General features: G+C 48.8%; 1 protein-coding gene across 10 annotated transcripts in view; it reads right to left on the bottom strand.

Moving 5' to 3' along the window:
• Positions 1-20,126, bottom strand: part of ARHGEF7 (Rho guanine nucleotide exchange factor 7) — a 135,412-nt gene that overhangs the window by 96,416 nt on the left and 18,870 nt on the right. For 6 of the 10 annotated variants that reach the window (XR_015251759.1, XR_015251758.1, XM_086708390.1 and 3 more), the window contains exon 2: positions 9,166-9,252. Coding sequence is in view for 4 of the 10 variants with exons in the window: in XM_086708390.1 (XP_086564516.1) it covers positions 9,166-9,252 (87 nt within the window). In the remaining 6 variants the exon portion in view is untranslated. Of the gene's footprint in view, positions 1-9,165; positions 9,253-9,422; positions 9,506-20,126 lie in introns of those variants that run through there. The other 4 variants (XR_015251756.1, XM_086708389.1, XM_086708394.1 and 1 more) reach the window with 4 other exon arrangements.

The raw sequence follows: 20,126 nt of genomic DNA on the forward strand, positions 1-20,126 counted from the left end.
CAGCTAGAATTTTAAAGATTTTTTTTTCATGTTTGTAAGAAAGACAGTGAGACTGCAGAGGAGGGGGGGAGAGAGGAAGACAGAGGATCCGAAGCAGGCTCCACCCTGACAGCAATGAGCCCAATACGGTGCTCAAACCCACGAACCAGGAGATCATGATCTGAGCTGAAGTCGGACGCCCAACTGAGCCACCCAGGCGTCCTGAAACCACCAGCGTTTTAAAAACAAGTGCCTTTTGGGGCGCCTGGGTGGCGCAGTCGGTTAAGCGTCCGACTTCAGCCAGGTCACGATCTCGCGGTCCGTGAGTTCGAGCCCCGCGTCAGGCTCTGGGCTGATGGCTCGGAGCCTGGAGCCTGTTTCCGATTCTGTGTCTCCCTCTCTCTCTGCCCCTCCCCCATTCATGCTCTGTCTCTCTCTGTCCCAAAAAAAATAAATAAAAACGTTGAAAAAAAAAAAATTTAAAAACAAGTGCCTTTTGAGAGCAACAAGCAAACATTATCAACACGATAAACTGATGTAGAAATATTACAGTATCCCATCCTCTGCCTCTCAGAGGACCACACAGACAGGTCCCAAGACCTAGGGATGCTCTTGAAACCTAGATCTCACAGAGAAGGAAAACGAGTCCCAAAGGCCCGGACATCCTCTATTGTTCTTGAACATTCCCACAAGTTTTCTGGCAGTCTACCTTCATACAAGCCCAATTTATCAGTCCCCGTGTTGAGGTCTGGCCTAAGAGGAGAGGAAGTCCACCCTCAAAGCACAACTGAGCCGTCCTAAATTCATCGGTGCTACACGTGATCACAGTCCTGCACACAGACACCTCTCCAGCAGCTTGCCATGGCTGAGACCAGGCTTCCTGCAGAAGCACCAGCCATCATTCCAAGGAAGCATGTCCGAGTGGCCCACCAGACCAGTGTGACAGGAGCTAGAGAAGATGGGGCCAGCCATCACTTTAAGTGCTTAAAGCTGAACACTGATGAATTCAATTTTAGGACTTCTCCTACCCTTCCTCCTTAGTCTTGGGCATTCAACAGTTTCAGCGAGAGCCTACTACATGCCAGCACGGGGGACAGAAGTACAAGACGACCCAGTGCATGGATGCTGCTCTCCACGTTCACACTCCAACGAGAAGAGCAGTGTACACACATACACACACACACACAAAGCACGCACTGAATACGGCCCTGTCCGCAGCCACGGAGTGGGGTCACCTGATCCAGCATCACGAGGAGACCTCCTGAAGTTGGTCTAAGGCGGCACTTCCTGCAGTGGAAGGAGCTCGTGCACGCACAAGCTCCAAGGTGACATCACGGCCCGTGTCCAATCAGACCCACGCTGATCACCGGCAAAGTGAAGCGGACAGGTCTACTGCAGGATGTTGGGCACAGAGCACCACACTGGACTGCAGCAGACTCCCCGTCCAACGGCCATGGTTTCTGCTCAGGCCAGAGCCTCGTCCTCTCGGACTCTGTTTTCACACCCCTCTGCGGTCTGCGAGAAAATCATCCCTACGCTTTGCGTGAAACCAAAGTATGCAACTCCTGCCACGGAAACTATTCTAACTGCGGGTCGAGGGTCATCAACTCTTCCCTGGATTTTCGCCATCTCCTCTTCTGGTTTTCTTGCCTTTGCCCTAGACTCCCTGTGGTCTACGCCCCCAAAGAGCAGCCAAGATGATTCCCCAGACTCTGGTCACATTATCTCACGGGTCTGCCCCGGCAGCCCCAACTCACGGAGGGCAGCCCAATGTCCTCGGGTGATCTACAAGACCCCCTACGTCATCTGGCCCAACAGCACCTTGGTCTCCAGCTCTGCTCTCCCCTCAGGTCCAAGGAGTCTGAATTTCAGCCTAAGACCCAAAGCAGAATCAGAGTCAGGAAAACGGAAGTCAGATTTGCATTTGAGGGAAACCAGCCTGGAGAAGGACAAGAGAGGAGTTGGATCGCCACAGGGCCGCCGCAGTAATCTAGGCAGGGGGTATCAGTGGCCAGAGCGGGAGCGAGAGAAGAGCACCATAGCGTCCGGGGAGAGTGAGCTGGGGAGACGTCAGGAGCAGAGGGCTGGGGAGACGTCAGGAGCAGGCTACAGAGGCTCGAAGGCCACCCTGGACCTGCCCACCACCTGGGCACACCCGAGGGATGCTCGGACCACTCCCTTGTGACAATCTCCCAGGGACATACGCGTGTCCCACACACATCTGTGGGTCTCCGTCTGCTCAAAGATGGGAAACGAGGCCACAGGGACCTCCTCGGGTCCCCTCCCACTCCCATGTGTCACAAGCGCAAAGACCCAGCTGTGCTACTGAAGATCCTCTGCCTTCTGCCTCCACCCAGGCTGCAGGGAGTTGGCTCAACAGACTACGGCCAACGAAGCCAAGTGCCACCACCCAGCCTAGGGAGGCGAGCAGATGGCCAGGGGCAGCAGGGAGGGAGGGAAGCAGAACTGCGCTCCCACAATAGCAAAAAGCCACAGGATGCGCACACCCATGGTAAGTGGCGCCAGTACCTGCTGAGCAGCCAGTTAAGACACGGTTCTACAAGTCTCACGTGAGCCTGGTCGACCAGCCACACTCAAACTAGTTTCAAGAGTTGTCCACAGAGGCCCAGCAGGGGCCAGGTCCCCAAGCTGGTGGCTTGCTGAAGAGACAGAACACGGCAGTGAAAACCGCGATCCAAGCTGCGCGGTAACCTCCTGAGTGTGCGGCCCGGTGCCCACCTGTGGCCTAGTCCTCTTCCTGGGAGCAGAGACCCGTCCTCGCTCCTCACCCCATGTTCTCCTGCACCACCCATCCACAGGAGCCTTCAAAACACAAAACCTGGGTCCACAGTAAGTCCTGCCATTACCAAGGTCAGGCAGGGGGATGAAGGCACCTGGGAAGCTAGGACAGCTCTCAGTGCACCCGAGAGGGTGCTGCTCCGACTGCATAGCAGAAGCGGCACCCCATGGCAGGTCTCTCACAGTGAGGTGGACACGGGCCAAGGTCCAAAACTGGGTCTCACTGTTCCGCCTCCCATCACCAGGACCAGGGATGCGGCTCACCCGGCTAGGCCAGGCTGCCTGGGCCTGTACCGGAGACTTTATCTCGCCTGAGACTAACAGGACTGGTGACAGAAATTTACGACATGAACCACCCTCACTCCTCCCCTCCCTACACTCGGCCCAGCTCACTGTCCCTGCCTCTCTGCAGGGGCTGCACAAGGACGGTCCCCACGCAGGAGTCTCGTGGCGAGCCAAGACGCTACAGAGTCCTCTGACACAAGCTCTGGACTGTAGGCAGATGCCCATCTCCCAGGGCCTCAGGCTCCTCGCCATGCTGCGGGGTCACGAAGGGTGCGACCTGTCACAGCTGGTTAAAGATCGAGGGGGTTTGGGGGCACCCGGGGGGCTCAGTCGGTTAAATGTCGGACTTGATTTCGGCTCAGATCATGATCTTACAGTTCTTGAGTTCAAGCCCCACATTGGGCTCTGTGCCGACAGCTGGGAACCTGGAGCCTGCTTCAGATTTCTGTATCTCTCTCTCTCTCTCTCTCTCTACCCCTCCCCTGCTTGTGCTCTGTCCCCCTCTTAAAAATAAACACACACACAAAAGAAAGATCTAGCGGGTTAGTACACGTTTTACCACAGGGTCTGGAGCTGCTTGCTCCTGTCTGCTGCAGGCCTCCCAGAGCCACCGCCACGGCGGACCAGCCGTCCAACCCTACGGTCCAGCACTAACAGAATGCGGCCCTCCCGATTCAAAGTTCCTCAGAATTTCAGCCAGTGCCAGCAGAGCATTAAGCCAAGTCCAGAGCCCTAGGAGACCTCAGGGTGCCCAGCCCTGCCACCAGCTCAACTCGGAGGACTAACCTGTGGCCCCTGCCACGAGTCAGTTGGACAGTGTCACATCCACATCATCCCACAGCTTAACTTGCACTCCAGGCCTCAGCATGCTCACAGGAGCTCTGTGGAACCGCCAGCGTGGAGTACAAATCCTGCCCGTTCACCTGTCGGGCCGGGCCCCAAGACCCGCCCGCCACCCCAGGTCTATCGCCCCCTCTGCGGGATAGTCACAAGTACACAGTACATACAAAATGCACGGGCACGTTACTTGTATTCAACAAATGTCAGTCCCCTTCATTTCAAAGATGACAGCCTCTTAATGTAGACTGACACCGTCCAACACAGACCAGCCCCCACATGGGCTGCTGAGACCCTGAAATGTGACCGAACCAGAACGGGAGGAGCTTGTGCCAAATACAAACCAAACTATAAAGACCTGATGTGCAAAAAACATTACCTCAACAAGCAGATGTTGAGACATTAGGAATACTCTAGGTTAAAAAGCTTATTAAACCGAGCTTCACGTTTTTTACTTCATGTAGTTACTGCAGTTTTGAACTACAAAGGAGGTTCACACTGCATGTGCAGGACTGCACCATCTATGCGACAGCCACCCCACAGATCTCAAGTTGGGGGAAGGCCTAACCGGTCTTCTACACTGGAAAATCAACCTGGGTGCACAGGGACTAATTGTTCACCCTGTAAGACACCTTGGCAAGACACAAATACTGAAGACAGAGGGTCAATTTTGACACTTTTTGCCAGGAAAAGGTAAAGATAGCTATAACATCTGAGGAGAATTTTTCTTTGCTTTTAGTACCCACCAGATGTTCACCGGATAATCATCTCCCAAATTTAACTCAACTTCCTCAAAGGCAAGTTCTGACAAAGGCACGATGAATGAACTTCAAGAGTTTCTTCAATAAAACCAGTCAAGTACTAGGTCATGACACCAGCCATTTCCAGCTCACTACCGTGCCAACCGTGACGAGGACGAAGGAAAACACCCTGCTGTGTGACCTCAACTACACCTTCGCACACAGTTGTAGTGAGGCTCAACCACCCAGCTGCCCAGATCTAAGACAAAGGTAACCCTTGGGGGGCATCCCTCCCTAGGGAAAGGACTAGAAATACACTTTGGACTTTGCTCTAATTCTGAAGCCTTTGTCAACAAGTTTTAACTTTCCAAGTAAGCCAATTTTAACTTTAGTAGTATTTTTAAATATTCTTTTGGACAAAATTTCAATCATAATCTTGATTAAAAAATCTCAAAGAGCATCAAATACTATACGTGGTAGTATAACAGAAGAACCTATCCTTCAAAAATACAGCCAGGAGTGTTTTTGGAAACAGGCAGGGCGATGTTTTCCAAAACCTCCCCGCTAACCTACTAACTCCGTCAGTCCGGCCGATTCCAATGCTAGAGAGGCCACCCAAAGGCCTCCTCATTCTCTGGACATCAGAGCAAAGGAAAGCCTCCCCCCTCACACAGAGGGCGACGGGCACCGTCAGCAACAGGCCTGTGACGTGCCTGCAGCCAGAGCACCTGCCTGCGCAGGGCAGCCCCTCCCACTGGCACAAAGCAAAGTGGCAGAGACGAGTGACAAGCTAGGAGGAAACGCTCGGAGGTTCGCGACTTCGGTTGCCTCTTCCAGCAGCCTTCTTTGTCGCCCTGTCCTTCTCATGCAAGCGCAGTGCGGGGAATCTGCAGCGCCCCACATCTGCTTCACCATCTACCCAGAAATAGGCACACCGAGGAGGACACAAAAGAGAAAAGCCAAAACACTTGGCCCAAGGGACTTCCATCCCCCAGAGATCAAGAAAACACCCAACAGGAACAAGTAGTGCCTGCCTGTTGCTGCTGGAAAGGCAAAGGGAGAAAAACGTCTCCAGAGACAACCTGGCAGGTGTTCACGGCATTTAAAAGCCCCTACACCTTTGCCCTAGCAGCGCCCCATTGGACGATCAGGGAACACACATGCACGGCCCCAACAGCAGTTGGTGGCCAATGCAGAGCACGGAGAGGTTGTGCTCTGCCTGCTCACTGCCAGACCAGGGCTGTGAGAACTCAAGACCGAGGAGCGAAATAAGTAACACGTCAAAGTCCTTTAGAAAATGTTACCAATAAAGATGTGATTGAGAACTGAAACCAGAGACCAAATGGAGAATGGGGAAAACTATACAAGGCAGCACTTAGCATGAGCAAGATTCTCTCCCTCACCCAGGTGGCATGTACTTAGGACAATTCTGTCCCTGCCACATATACCAGGCAAACCAGGGTTTCTCCACACATTCTCCAAGGTAACTGGACCACAGTACCAGCTCCTCAGTCGGGAAGTTTAAGAGAATTGTCAACTGTAATAACCCATAGCTCTAAATGAGGTCAGCTCTCATCAGATCTTACTTTACTACACTATTAGAAACATGGAAAAAAAAACCCTGAATTCTTATCAAACTACACACTATTCCAGGATATGAAAGATTCAAATAAGATGCATGATAGGCAGCAAAGAAAAACTGAGAAATAGGAAAAGTTCAAAGCCATATATATGGTTTTCCTACAGGTTTTATTCCGCCCCCCCCCCCCGCCAAATTTAAAAAATGTTTTCCAACTTAAAACATAAATGGTCTCTCAAACTTTAATAGATACAAAATTTACAAACTTCCTTTAAATTTAAAACTCTTTTCATGATCAGAACCACCCACTGGGGGAAATACCTCATTTTCTGCAGCTAATTAAGATGCGGACCAAAACAACGGATACAGTAACCACAGCGCTTGGTTCCTCTGCTCCTGGAAAAAATCCTGGCATAGCTTAAGACGCTAGTAAAACATTCCCAGAATAATCTGTTACAAACACACTTCAGTCTCAACTCTTGGAAAAAGGCACCTTGACAGATACCAGAACAGAAGGTAACCTGGAGTTCAAGCGATTAGTTTCAGGGTCTGTGTTTGTAATTTCCAACAGTTTCTCTCATCATTCAGAAGGTCGTAAAAATGAAACATGTCAAGCCAAGAACACGTTTCAGAAGTGCAAGGTCCTTCCCTTCCCATTCCCTTTCTATGTATCTCTCTTTAAAAACCCTGGGAGGGGTGCCTGGGTGGCTCAGTCGGTTGAGCGTCCGACTTTGGCTCAGGTCATGATCTCGCAGTCCATGAGTTTAAGCCCCACGTCGGACTCTGTGCTGACAGCTCAGAGCCTGGAGCCTGTTTCAGATTCTGTGTCTCCCTCTCTCTGACCCTCCCCTGTTCATGCTCTGTCTCTGTCTCAGAAATAAAAAGGTTAAAAAAAAAATTAAAGGGGCGCCTGGGTGGCGCAGTCGGTTAAGTGTCCGACTTCAGCCAGGTCACGATCTCGCGGTCCGTGAGTTCGAGCCCCGCGTCGGGCTCTGGGCTGATGGCTCAGAGCCTGGAGCCTGTTTCCGATTCTGTGTCTCCCTCTCTCTCTGCCCCTCGCCCGTTCATGCTCTGTCTCTCTCTGTCCCAAAAATAAATAAACGTTGGAAAAAAAAAAATTTAAAAAAAAAAAATTAAAAATTAAAAAAAAAAAAAAAACCCTGAGAAACTGCTGCATGTGCTCCACATGCAAGGCCACCTTTCAGGGAATAGGCCAGTACCTTCACACCACAGATCAGAACAAGTCTGGAAGCCCAAGTAGGATTCACACCATACAGAACTCATTTTTCACGGTAACTTCCTACAACAAAACAAAAACTAGAGCGACTCAACAATGTGAGAGTTTTGATGTGTTTTGTTATTTTCATTATCCTAGGCAATTAGGAGTTTGAAGTGTGACTTACTACAGAAACTGAAAGTATGCTAACAAAGCATGCCTCTCAAATTTACCGAATTTAAAATTTAAAACTCTTTAAAAACTAGCCACAAGTTTCCTTATAAACAAAAAAATCAATTATTTGCTATCAACTGCAGATTTATTGAAGGCCTACTATAACGCCAAGAACTGTTCTAGATGCTTGGGATAAGTTAGTGACCTCTCCTACAGCATCATTAAACTCTTCATTATAAAGATAGACAGGATATGAAATTTCAACAGCAGCCTCTGGAGAGCGAAAGGTAAAGGGTTTTTAAGACTCCACTTTAATACTTTCTTACAGAGTCCTACACTGAACACTGATGTTGTGAGGTTGTAAATTTAATGTGCAAACTGAATTTCAAATTTACTATCACAACCAAAACTCAGTTTGATGAGAATAGTCTCACAACAAAGGTCAAGGAAAAGCAAACGTTGCTACCAGTAACACATATTCTCACAGCCCAATAGGGGAGTCCAGGACAAGATGACAAAGCCTTTCTGAAATGTTGCCCCCTCCTAAACAGCCCTAGGGTCTCCGGGATCTCTACTAAGCCTTTCAGGTACCTGTTAAGGGACTTCCTCACAGACCTCAAATACTACAAAAGAGATACCTTAATGTTCACAATCACGCAGAAGAACAGGATTTTGGTTTCTTGATGCCAGCGTAACTTCGACAAATGAGTTGCCATGAAACTTGCCCTCACCGACTGGACTTCTAGATTTCTCCCAAGAAACCCACACTAAGACTGTCCTAGGAGGGGAAAACTTTATGGAATCCTCTTACACAACAGGTTCCACTGGAGATGCCTTCATATACTCTTCTCCGCCAGCCTGCTCAACCTCAGCTCAGCTCTGATAAGGAAACAGGTGGTAAAGCAGCAGCAGGAAACGATGGAAGCACAGACGTGACCACAACCACTTCGAGCTGGAGTTCCCAAACGAAACAATGTCTAGGTTTCCGGATCAAAAACACTACCCCAAGGTTAGGAAAAATCATATGGTAAAATGAGCTGTAAAGGTTTCCAGAGAACTGCCGCTGAAAGACCGTATTTAGAACAGTGACAAAACCTTACACAGCAGACACACCCCGCCGGGTACACTCCCCAAGACGTAGGTTTACCTCCAACCTAAACACCGCCTACCTTCTGGCGGTAGGAAAAAAAAGCAGAGAAAGGAGTGAGGCTGGGAGGGCTTGGGGTCCTTTCATTTGTGCCCGGGTTTGCCCGCTTACCTGCTAGAAATTCTGAGGGGCTGACCCAGCCCTGAATGCGGGTCCCCCGGGGAACCCCTAAAAGCACAGACTAAGGCAGGGAACAAGGAATCGACCGCACCCCTTAGGAACGGTTCTCGCAAACGCGTGACACCTACCCACCAGCTCCTGAGGCTCTTCTTCAGAGCGACGACAGCCCAGTTCGGGGCTGCACGCAGCGGCCCCTCCCCGCCCCGCGACCGTGCTGGCTCCCTTCCCCCGGGCCTCCGGGCGCCGCCAGCCCGGCCCGCCCCTCTCCTGGCGCCCCGCGCCCGCTCACCTCCAGCCGCAGGGAGGCCCCGCAGCCTCGCAGGAACTCGCGGATATTGCTCAGGCACTCGCTCTCGCTCCGGGGCTCCGGGTAAACCTGCAACATAGAGCACAGGCGCTGAGCGGCGGCGCGGAGGCCGCGGACGCGACCCAGGGCGGCGCCGGCAAGCGGCCCCGGGCGAGAGGACGCGGACGGGCGGCCCCGGCGGCCCGGAGGGACCCCGGCCGCCCCTGACGCCCGCCCGCTGGGCCGCCGCCGCTGCTCACCGTCTTTCCTTCCTCTGGGCTGCACCAATCTCAGGCCCCAGCCCTCTCCAGGAAGTGGGCCGCCACCGGAAGTGACGTCTTCAGACCGCGCCCCGGCCGGCCAGCGCACCGCCTTTTCCGGCCTCGCCCTCGCGCTGGCAGACGCGGTGCACCTGGCCCCACGCGCGGCCGCCTCTCCCCTGCACCTGGCCCCACCCACGGCCTCCTCCTCCTCCCCACAGCACTTTGTCCTTGTCCTCGGACGCGGCGCACCTGGCCCCACCCGCGGCCTCAGTCTCGGGCTCCACCTCCTCCTCCATCCTCCCCCGCGCCGAGCACCAGGTCCTTGTCCTCCGACACGCGGCGCACCTGCGCACCTGGTCCCACGCGCGGCCTCCTCCACCCAGCGCGTGGTTCTCATCCTCCGACACGGCCCACCTGACCCAGCCCACGCGCAGACTCCTCCCGGCACTTGGCCCTCATCCTCGCCTGGCCCCAGCGGACACAGCCCGCCCTGCCCAGAGGGTCCCGGAGAGCAGGGCCTCAGCGGTGAGCAACCCTGAAGGGGCTGGAAGGAACCCTATCTGCAGTTCTTCCCAGCCACCGGCTTGGGAGAGTGGAACCGGTATTCTATTACGAGGATTTAGACTAATTGGCAACATAAATTATGCATGTTGGGATTGAAGTGCAATGTTTTCCTTCCCGAATACACACCACGTGCTTCATTAATGATTAACCAGAATAGCCAGTTACACAGCAGTGAGCAAGTCAGCTAGGAAGCAGTTGTCTGCGGCCTCCACCACGGGCGGAGAGCGTCGAGGAGGGCCCGGTGCAGGCTGCCAAGAGAGAACTTTGAGGGTCACCTGCCACACGTGTGAGGAGTTACTGACAGCCTCCCGGACCAGAAAGGTCAAGAAAACCGAGAGCAATCAAGAGAGAAGCCGGAGACATGAGAAAGGCCCTTTGTCGTTCTGACACATAAGAAGACTAAGTTTTGAGAGCTACACTACAGCATCATCCAGAACTCTAGCATCTGAGGACATTCAGGGCACTTTTGTCCTTGTATGGGGATATCACAGCATTCCATCAGGCCTTACAGGAATACTTTGGTTTCATTTCAAGCTTGGGTCTTTTAAAGTTATGAATCAAAACGAAAAACAAGGGTGTTAAGTACAAAGAGGGCAAAAATCAGACCCTTTTTTTCCTACAATTTAAAAATCCTTAGAAGAAATTGCCAACATATTTCCTCCAAATTGAACGGATTTTTTTTTTTTTTTTTTCTGTGAACAGATAAACCAAAGCTGCTTCCTGGTCCATTTGCTCCTCTCCATAAAAGAATTTTGAAAAAGTATGCATCAAATACGCATGCTTAATAATTTTAAGTAGTTGCAAAGCTTTAATTTCTGATGTCTTGAAGACATTTTGAAACTGTTAAATATGCTTTAAAATTATGTCCAGTAGCTCAAAAAACAGTAGAAATAGCCGTTCTCCATCTTAAAAAATTATGAACAAATTCCTTGTTTAAAAGTCAGACATTTTACATTCTGTTCTCCTTCAGCGTCTTTCCATTCCACTTCCTGCAACAAAACAGTATGCTAAAGTAAGACATTTTTATACTAAAACATTTTTACTGGTCACTGTTTTTGTTTGGTTGGGTTTTTTTGTTTTGGCAAGAGACCCATACAAATACAGTCCATGTCCTCATTCATTCACGGATTCTGTGCAAATTCACCTACTCGATAAAATTTGTAACCCCAAAATCAATACTGGTGGCACTTTCCCAGTCATTCACAGACATGACACACATTCCCAGCTAAACTTGAACAAGACTGTGCTCTGCCCTCTTGCTTCAGCTCCTAAGGTAAGCAGATGCCCTTTTCACTGTCTACTGGCATCACGTTTTTCACATTTTTGTGGTTCTTCTTGGTGACTTTGCTATTTTAAATGGCCCCCAAGCGTAGCGCTAAAGCACTGTCTAATGTTCCTAAGCGCAAGAAGGCTGTGATGTGCCTTACAGAGAAAATACGTGTGTTAGATAAGCTTCGTTCAGGCCTGAGTTACAGTGCTGTTGGCCGTGAGTTCAACGTTAATGAATCAACAATACGGTACATCCAGAAAAAGGAAGACGATATTCGCCGATCTGTACATGAGGCTGCTCCAGAAAGTGCTAAAGTAACATCTATAGTGCGTGATGCGGCTATGGAAAAGATGGAAAAGCAGCTAAATTTGTGGATTCAGGAGATGACAACCAATAAAAAGAGCATGGTAGACAGTGTTGTTGTGAGGCTGAAAGCCAAGGAAATTTACAGTCATGTTACCCAGGGTCAGGAAAAGGTTAAACCCTTCTCAGCTAGTGCAGGCTGGCTTGCACGTTTCAAAAGGCGATACCACATGAAAAACATTAAACTTGGACGGAAGGCAGGTCCTGCAGATGAGGAAGCTGCAGAAGAATTTAAAAAGTATCTGCTAAGCATTATACATGAAAAGGGTTATATGGAAGAGCAGGTTTTCAACGCTGATGAGACAGGCTTGTTTTACAAGAATGTTGGCAGACGAACCTATATAATGCAAATGGCCTCCAAGGCTCCTGGCTTTAAATCATTCAAAGACCATGCAACCTTGCTATTATGTGCCAATGCCAAGGGTGACTTTAAGTGCAAACCCCTCATGGTACACAGAGCACAAAACCCTCGAGCACTTCGAGGGAAAAATCTGAACCGTATGCCAGTCCATTGGAGGTGGAACAAAAAGGCATGGATGGCGTCTGAAATATTCTGGGATTGGTTCCACAACTGCTTCATCCCAGAAGCTGAACGCTACCTCCATAGCAAAAACCTTGCCTTCAGGATTTTACTAATTTTGGATAGTGCCCCAGTTCATTGCCATGAAGAACTTGAAAATGCCCACCCTGACATAGAAGTTCTCTTCATGCCCCCAAACACTGCTTCTCTCATCCAACCCCTCAGTCAGGGGATAATAAAAGCTTTCAAGGCCCACTACACCAGGGAGCTTTATAGCAAGGCTTTTGAGGCTCTTGATGCCAACGAGGAAACCACCATGATGGACTACTGGAATTCCGTCACGATACGCAACGTTATAGATTATATCAGCACAGCGTGGGACAGCATCAGGCAGGCCACTATTAATAACTGTTGGGCAAATGTTTGGCCAGACTGCGTGAAAACTTTTGAAGGCTTTGAAGGTGTTAGAGAAAATATAAAGAACAGTGTGGAAAACATAATGCATATTGCACAGCAAATAAGTGGAGAAGGCTTCAGAGACATGAGGGAGGGAGATGTGGAGGACATTTTGGCAGAAATGGCAGTAGAACCCACCAACAAAGACCTGGATGAGATAGCAAAGCATGGCACTGGCGTCAGCGATGATGATGGCAGTGATGAAGGTCAGCCTAAGACTCCAAGAATTGTCCCTCTCACAGCAGCCAAAATAGCAGAATGGAATTCTGCTCTGGAAAAAATTTTCCATGACATGGAAGAGTGTGACCCCATGCTCGAACGGAGCCTCACATTTAAGCGCCTCACCTCCACTGCATTCGTCCCTTATGCAGAAACACTTAAAGATTTGAGGCGAAAAGCCAAGCAGACAAGGCTGAAGGAATTTTTCAAGCCAGTTTTGGAGGGAGAGTTGCCGACACCATCAACACATTGTGAAAGCCGAACTCCTGAGGTAGAGCTGTCCGATCTCACGTGTCACCCTCACTGACTTCTTCCTCTTCTGCCAAGTACGTCACCTACTCTGTCTTGGTTTTTGTGGGGCAAGCCAAGGTCTAGAGATTTAACCACACTGCCCACTGCCCCATCACAAAGCCCACAGCTCCACCACACGTAAGGTTTTAATGTTTTCACAAAATTTCAAGCGTTCAAGCTTCGCATAATGCTGTGTTCAGGGCTGGCTCTCTTACATTACCGTACTATGCAGCATACAGTATGTGTTTGCTGAGTGTGCACCATGTGCAACTGAACTGAAGAGGTAAACAGTTCATGGTGCTGTAACTGAAATTGTGTTGTACTATGAAGAAACCCTGCATGCAACTAATTATTTGTAAGGAACATGTATTAAATAAGCCGTCTCCAAGTGGAAATACACCTAAAACAAGATTATGTGTTGACTGGTTGACAAAACCTTGCAATGTCTATCTGGAAGGAAATTAACTGGGTATTTGCCCTAGGAAGAGTGGTTCAGTAGTTGCTAATTCAGTGTTCACAGTGACTTTGTAGGACACAACTACCACAAGTAACGAGAATCAACTCTACCTTTAAGGTTAGTAAAGATCTAATTGTTACAATTGTTCTTCTAAATTAAACACAACTATTATGAGCACGCAAACAATGGGAACAATACCTTCAAGTTTCTGAGGAAAATTTATCAAATGTAAAAGTAAAACTTTATTTGGAAATGTATGTCCTAATGAAATGTATAGCATTGTGGTGTTGTTGTTGTTGTTGTTGTTTTAATTAGCTCATTTACCCATGGACAACTATCACTTATTGCTAGAAGGAGGTACAGTCCAGCATTAGTTCTGGTCCTGTCTTGGGCGGGGGTTGTATGCAAACACTGAGAAACCTTGTTCCTAAAAATAAGTAAATAAGAAATGGAAAGGGTTTTGTTATGTAACTGGATTTTTTGATGCCTTCTGAATGACATAGCCAAAGTCTAGACGTAATCTATCCTAAATAAAATTTTGAAATCCTCAGTTAACAGCATGATTCGGGTCTCCTGCAATCTCTATGAAAGCTAGCAAGTAGAAACCCCTGAGCTGCACAATTCCAGACGTTAGTGTCATTCACGTCTCAACATCATGGATACCTACTGGTTACACAGCTGGGAGGTTTTCCACCTTGCAGCAGTGTGCCTCAAGGAGACAACAAATGAGTGTACGGTCTGCCTTTCTTATGTGAACTGGGAGAAGCGGGTGTTGGGACAGCTGAACCCACTCATTGCATTCCCAGACCTCAGGCACTTTCTCAGGCAAGTCAGTTACAAGTGAGTGCATGTGCAAGCCGAGGAACTGAACTCCTTTAAAAGTCTCCACTTGCATGCATGTGGGTGCATGGAGCTGGCTCATACAAAGAATACTGTACAGACAACACACGTTTGGAAAACAGTAATAAGTACTGCCTGACCCTGTAACATACATACTGACCTTGGACACGACACTTGACCCCTCTGGGTCTATGCCCTCATCGTCCCAATTTGAGGCTCAGCCTTTCTCACAGAACTGATGGCAGGATCAAATGGATACCAAGTTAGTTCAACAACACGGACCTGGACTCCATGCCAGAGCACGTGACAAGCACTGTGACTGCAAAGGAGAGAGAGACAAGGCCCTGCCCTCAGGGAGGGAGGGAGGAATCGCACACAACATGGCAAGGGGCCATAGAAGCACAGAGAAAAGAAACGGGAGTTCTATGGGGGACACAGGGGAGGCCAGAGGCCTAACCAACAAAAAGGACATCTGAGTTAGAGCTATAAGGGTGAAGAGACAGATGGAACTGCATTTTCAAAGGTGTGACATTTGAGAAGCCCGTGGTGTTTTCGAGGATGATGAGCCCTCAGGGGCAGCTGAGGTCATGGGGCACAGCCTGCAGTGGAAGGGCTACATAAGAGATGATGATGTAAAGGACATTTAAGGTCCCCTGCATATTTCAATAAAGAAGCTACGTGAAAAACAGTGAGCGTCATCAGGTAAATGCAAATTAAAACCTCAGACAACACTACACACCCACCAAAATGGATACTGTGGAAAAGGTCAACAGTATCAAGTGTTGGTGAGGATGGAAAGCAGCTGGAGCCCAACACGTGACTGATGGGAGTGTAAAATCATACACTTGGAAAATTGGCAGCTTCTCAAAAAGTTAAGCACACCTAAGCCCAGCAATTCCTCTCCTAGGTACTTACCTGAGAGAGATGAAAACACATCCACAAAAAGCCACGTATAAGAACATTCACAGGAGCCTTACATAAAATTGCCAATGCCTCACAACCCAAAAGCGAACACTCCTCAGGGCAATCACCAGTGACCGCCTTCCGATGACCAACAATAGCCCAATTCACTCCCCAGAAATCCTGTCCCAAGTTCCCCACAGTAATTAGCTCCAGGCTTTCCAATCAAGAACTCTAATCAAAGGCACAGAGTCCCAAAACCATTGTGATCTTCCTTTTGAAATACGGCTTTTGTACTCCATATTTGATAAAGGATGTGTCAGATGCTCTGAGAACTGGCAATAAACTAAATCACAGCAATATCACAGTCACACTTCAGGGACCTCCACAGCTGTCCAGTTTCTCTCTCAACTCTTCTCTACCACCCACTCCACGCTGGGAACAACCAGCTCCACCCTTGGTCCAAGCAAAGTGCCAACTGAGGCAGCTAGCTGCCTTCTCTCCAACTGAAAGTGTTTCGAGAGTCTGAGTTCACAAAACTTCCTAGGAAAGAATAGGCACTTGTAGCAACACATCTAATTTAAGCAGGTTCCACGCACCACAACAATTAGGATCAAGAGTATAGAAAACTGTCACAGTGTATGCTATCTGGGAAATGCTTAATTGCCCAGGATTGTACTTCCCAGAGATTCTGACTGAGTAGGTTTCAAGTATATTCCAGAAGTTGAGGGCAGGGTGGGTGTCTGAAATTCCCCATCTGCCTGATTTTCACCCAAGTCTGGAACACTGGTATGGTATAATTCAGTGTTTCTCAAACAAACACATGCATCAGAATCATCTAGAGTGACATTACTACATCCTGCCAGAGTTCCATCCGTAGATCTGGAGTGAAACCCAAGGACGTGGCTTTCTGACATTCCTAGGAGATGCTGATGGTAGCAGGACCATACGCAGAGAACTAGTGGCAGATGTAGATTAAACCATTAATCAAGAAATCTTGTTTATTCCCCCCACTGGGAAAACAAATTCCCAGCCACAGAACATCAACAGCCTCATGACCACAGCTACCAAGAATCACTTCCTCTGAACACCTGTGGCTCTGTCTGCAGCCCCCACCCTGTAGCCAGATTTGCTTGTGCAGATCTCTCCCATTAGACATGAGCTCCCTATTAAATAGCATACTGCCCGCTTAGGTCACTAAACTCACTGATCTGTGAGAGGACCTCAGCGTAGAAAGTCAGAGAACATGAGGCTGTTCCATTCTTCAGAGACGAGGAAGCAGAGGCTGAGAAGAAATGGCCTGCCCGAGTTTATGCAGCCCGTGTACTTCACCAGCCTGCTCGAGGAGGCAGACCTCTGATGACTGCAGGAACCCGGCTCCCCTGCCCTCACTTGTGGGGATTTGGCCAACCAGAAGCACTACGGGAGCCAGGTGGCAGCTGCCTGACAGCCACAGTGACATGCTGGAGCTGCTCCCAAAAGGGCCTATGTGCACCCCCCACCCCCAGCCCCACCAGCTCTGTGTTCAGTAACATCATATCTGTCGCTGGAATCGGCCACAGTACAAGTATTTACACCGCAGAAATTGGCAGATACTACAAATGAGGGCTCCACACCACAGGAAGCCCATTGTTAAGTCTTTACCAACACACCACTGGCTGCAGACCACGGCTCCCACTGGGAGCTCTCACCAGCTCCAGTAACACATTTCCCCCACTTTTCCTTTCAGGCTTAGGGGGAGTCGTGGCTTCCTGGGGTGCTTCCACGTCTCTTACTGGTTGTCCTTACCCCTGCCCACACTCTGTCAACAGCTTCTTCATTAAACTCTTCAACCACCTCTACTACTGCACCGTCCCTTTGCTGCTGGGACCTTAACCCAGTGAACTGCCTGGCAGTAGAGTTAAAAATAGAACAGCGCCCACGCTGACAGCAGAAGATGGGAACCAATTTGGAGAAAGGATTCAGTCCATTATGGTACGGTACTTCCACAGAGCACCACCCACCACAGAGCCTTTAAAAAGATGGCAGCTTTGGGGCGCCTGGGTGGCGCAGTTGGTTAAGCGTCTGACTTCAGCCAGGTCACGATCTCACAGTCCGTGAGTTCGAGCCCCGCGTCGGGCTCTGGGCTGATGGCTCAGAGCCTGGAGCCTGTTTCCCATTCTGTGTCTCCCTCTCTCTCTGCCCCTGCCCCGTTCATGCTCTGTCTCTCTCTGTCCCAAAAATAAATAAACATTGAAAAAAAATTAAAAAAAAAAAAAGATGGCAGCTTTAATTACCGATACACTACAATCTCCTAGTGATAATCAGTGGGGGAAAGGAACGTGGGAAATGGTATTCATAACATGCTACCTTCAGTGTTAAAAAGAGAGAGAAGGACAAGAAGAAAACGTGCATGGGTGTTTAGAAATGCGTGGTACCTCTCTGGAAGTACATGCCAGGTACTTTTAACAGGAGTTACCTCCTGCAAAAGGAATGGGGGCCTGGAGGAGAGGGAAAGAAAGGGGACTTGCTTTTCACTTTGTATGTTTTTGTGCCCTGTGAATTTTATACAACATGTAAGTATTATGAATATACATTTTTTTAAAAAAAGAAGACGAAAGGAGAATGCTCCAATCTAGTGTTCTCCTCAGGCCAAGACATCGTCCCCATTACGAAACAGTCCTTGGAGAACCCATCCGCCAGCGGGTTGGGGTCCTTGTAGAACCCCCCGCCCCATACACCCTGTGCCAAGATGAAATGCTATGATTAAAGTCCTAAGGTCATCTTAATTAGCACTTCATGATTCCTCCAACTTCTAATTACCTGATAGCCACCGTTTTATTATAATTAAACTGCAGTTGTCTGCTGATCAGGGATTGTGCTCCTCCTCAGCACTCTGTGCTCATTCTACTATGAATGACAGTCAGTGGACTGAAAATATAGGTCGATAGAGCTCACTTGGCAGTCTACCGGGCATCTCTCTTCCAAACCCACTGGAAGACAAATGAAGCATCCAGCAGAAATTATGGACTTGGTTGCCAAATACCAGATAAGTAAATTATCTCCCAAAAATGTATAGCCTGTATTAGAAGTAGTTTACTGGAAAAAAAAATTAAGCCTTTAATAAAGTATTTTTCTTTTGCTCTCCTTCTTTAACATATTCCAAAGCCCAACTCTTGTATGGATGCTACAATCATCTGGGGAAAAGGAAAATGTGCTCCCTTAGTATGGAACCAGCCATATTAGAAAAGGCAAAAACAAATTTGAATGTCCCAAATCTCCAGTTCCTGAACCAAATTCATATACCCAAGACGTGTGGAATGTCAAGGGGAAGACCAGCAAGACTGCAAGGCTTAAATTAACTCATGTGTCCCCTAAGGCTTACTTCCCACCAACTCCAGAAGCACATTTTTAGGACACAGAGATGGTGGCAACCATCCAAAATTCATGCCAAAAATGGATTTTAAAAAGTATGAACAAAAAACATTCATCAGACAGCCTAGAATAAATTTCTCCACTGAGGTACTTTCTTCCCTCAATAATGTTAGATCAAAATAGGTGGGTGTGTATTAATCGTCAGGGGAGAGCAATACAGAAAACAGCATGTGCTCCGCCTGGCTGTGATTCGGACACCAGAGAAGCAGAGGTGCATGGGACGGGCCATTGTTAATTTCATGTCTCATTACATGCTGTAAGTGGATGCCATCTTTTTATGCCTTTGAAGGCTCTTGATACAGGAAAACAGAAAAGGACAAATCCCTAAGACAACTCAAACTGGGCCTTACGGTCCAACAATTGTTCTTATCTAAGGTTTTCCTCAGTTCATATGGAAGAATCATCCTTCCCTTGTTCTCACGCTTGCGACCTGATGGAAACCACCTGTGAATTACGGCACAGCATTTTGCACACCTGAGCCACTGCTTGCTTTTTTTTCTTAAGCTTCCTCCCTATGTTGTTTCCGACCTTTGACATCTATTTCCGCTCCTACTGAACATGTTTCAGAATTGTTCAGGATACCTCCTCCTGTTGTCCATCGGTGGAAAAGCCTGTGGAGAAGGTTTGTGGTCCCTGCCAGAAAGAGGCTAAATAAATCCCAAGTGGATACTTGCTGTGCCTCTTTCCAGCATCAGTGCAGCAAACAGGACTGAAAACCTGCTGGGACAGCAGAATTCTGTTTCCCCGAGAGCCCATGCACTCTGCTCCCTGAATAGGGCACTAGTGGCAGCTTGGTCTCACGGGTCTGCTCCTGGCCGCACAGACAACACAAGGGCCTACCTTTGACCAAGACACCTCAGGCTGAAATGTCCTCTCCTGTCCCTGCAGCCACCAATGGCATTCCACTGTTTAAATCTGTGTCCTCTGATGTCTCAGAGGGGTTTTTTATTTGCCCTGCCGCTCCCCATTTGTTTACCTTAGCTACTCATTCTTGCTTCCAAAGTAGTCTTGTGAATGTCCCTTCCCACACACAGGGAAATTGAAGGGCCATAGTGGGAGCTACAGAGCCGTGCACTGCCCTTTGCCCATCCCTCCAGCTGTGGAAACTTTCATTTTTAAACTGCTGGAGAAGCTGCATTGAAGGCAAGTCAAAGCCTCAGAGTCAGAAGACTGGACAGTGACCACCTGAGAACACATTCTATTTTAATCCATTTGATAGCATGTGGGAGGTTTAAGGCATGCAGAGAGAGAGAGCCGGATGATTTTGGAGAGAGAGACTGCAAAGCAAAAGGGAGCCTTCATCAGAGGAAGAAACCTGACTAAAGGGATAGAAAACAGCTGAGGACCTTCACTGGTGAGCACGCGTCTCTATAAATAGCAGCTGAGACCCTTCCTAGAGGGAAAGGC

The sequence above is a fragment of the Puma concolor genome, chromosome A1, assembly GCF_028749965.1.
Source record: "Puma concolor isolate L17-30 chromosome A1, mPumCon1.1.hap2, whole genome shotgun sequence".
NCBI lineage: Eukaryota > Metazoa > Chordata > Mammalia > Carnivora > Felidae > Puma > Puma concolor.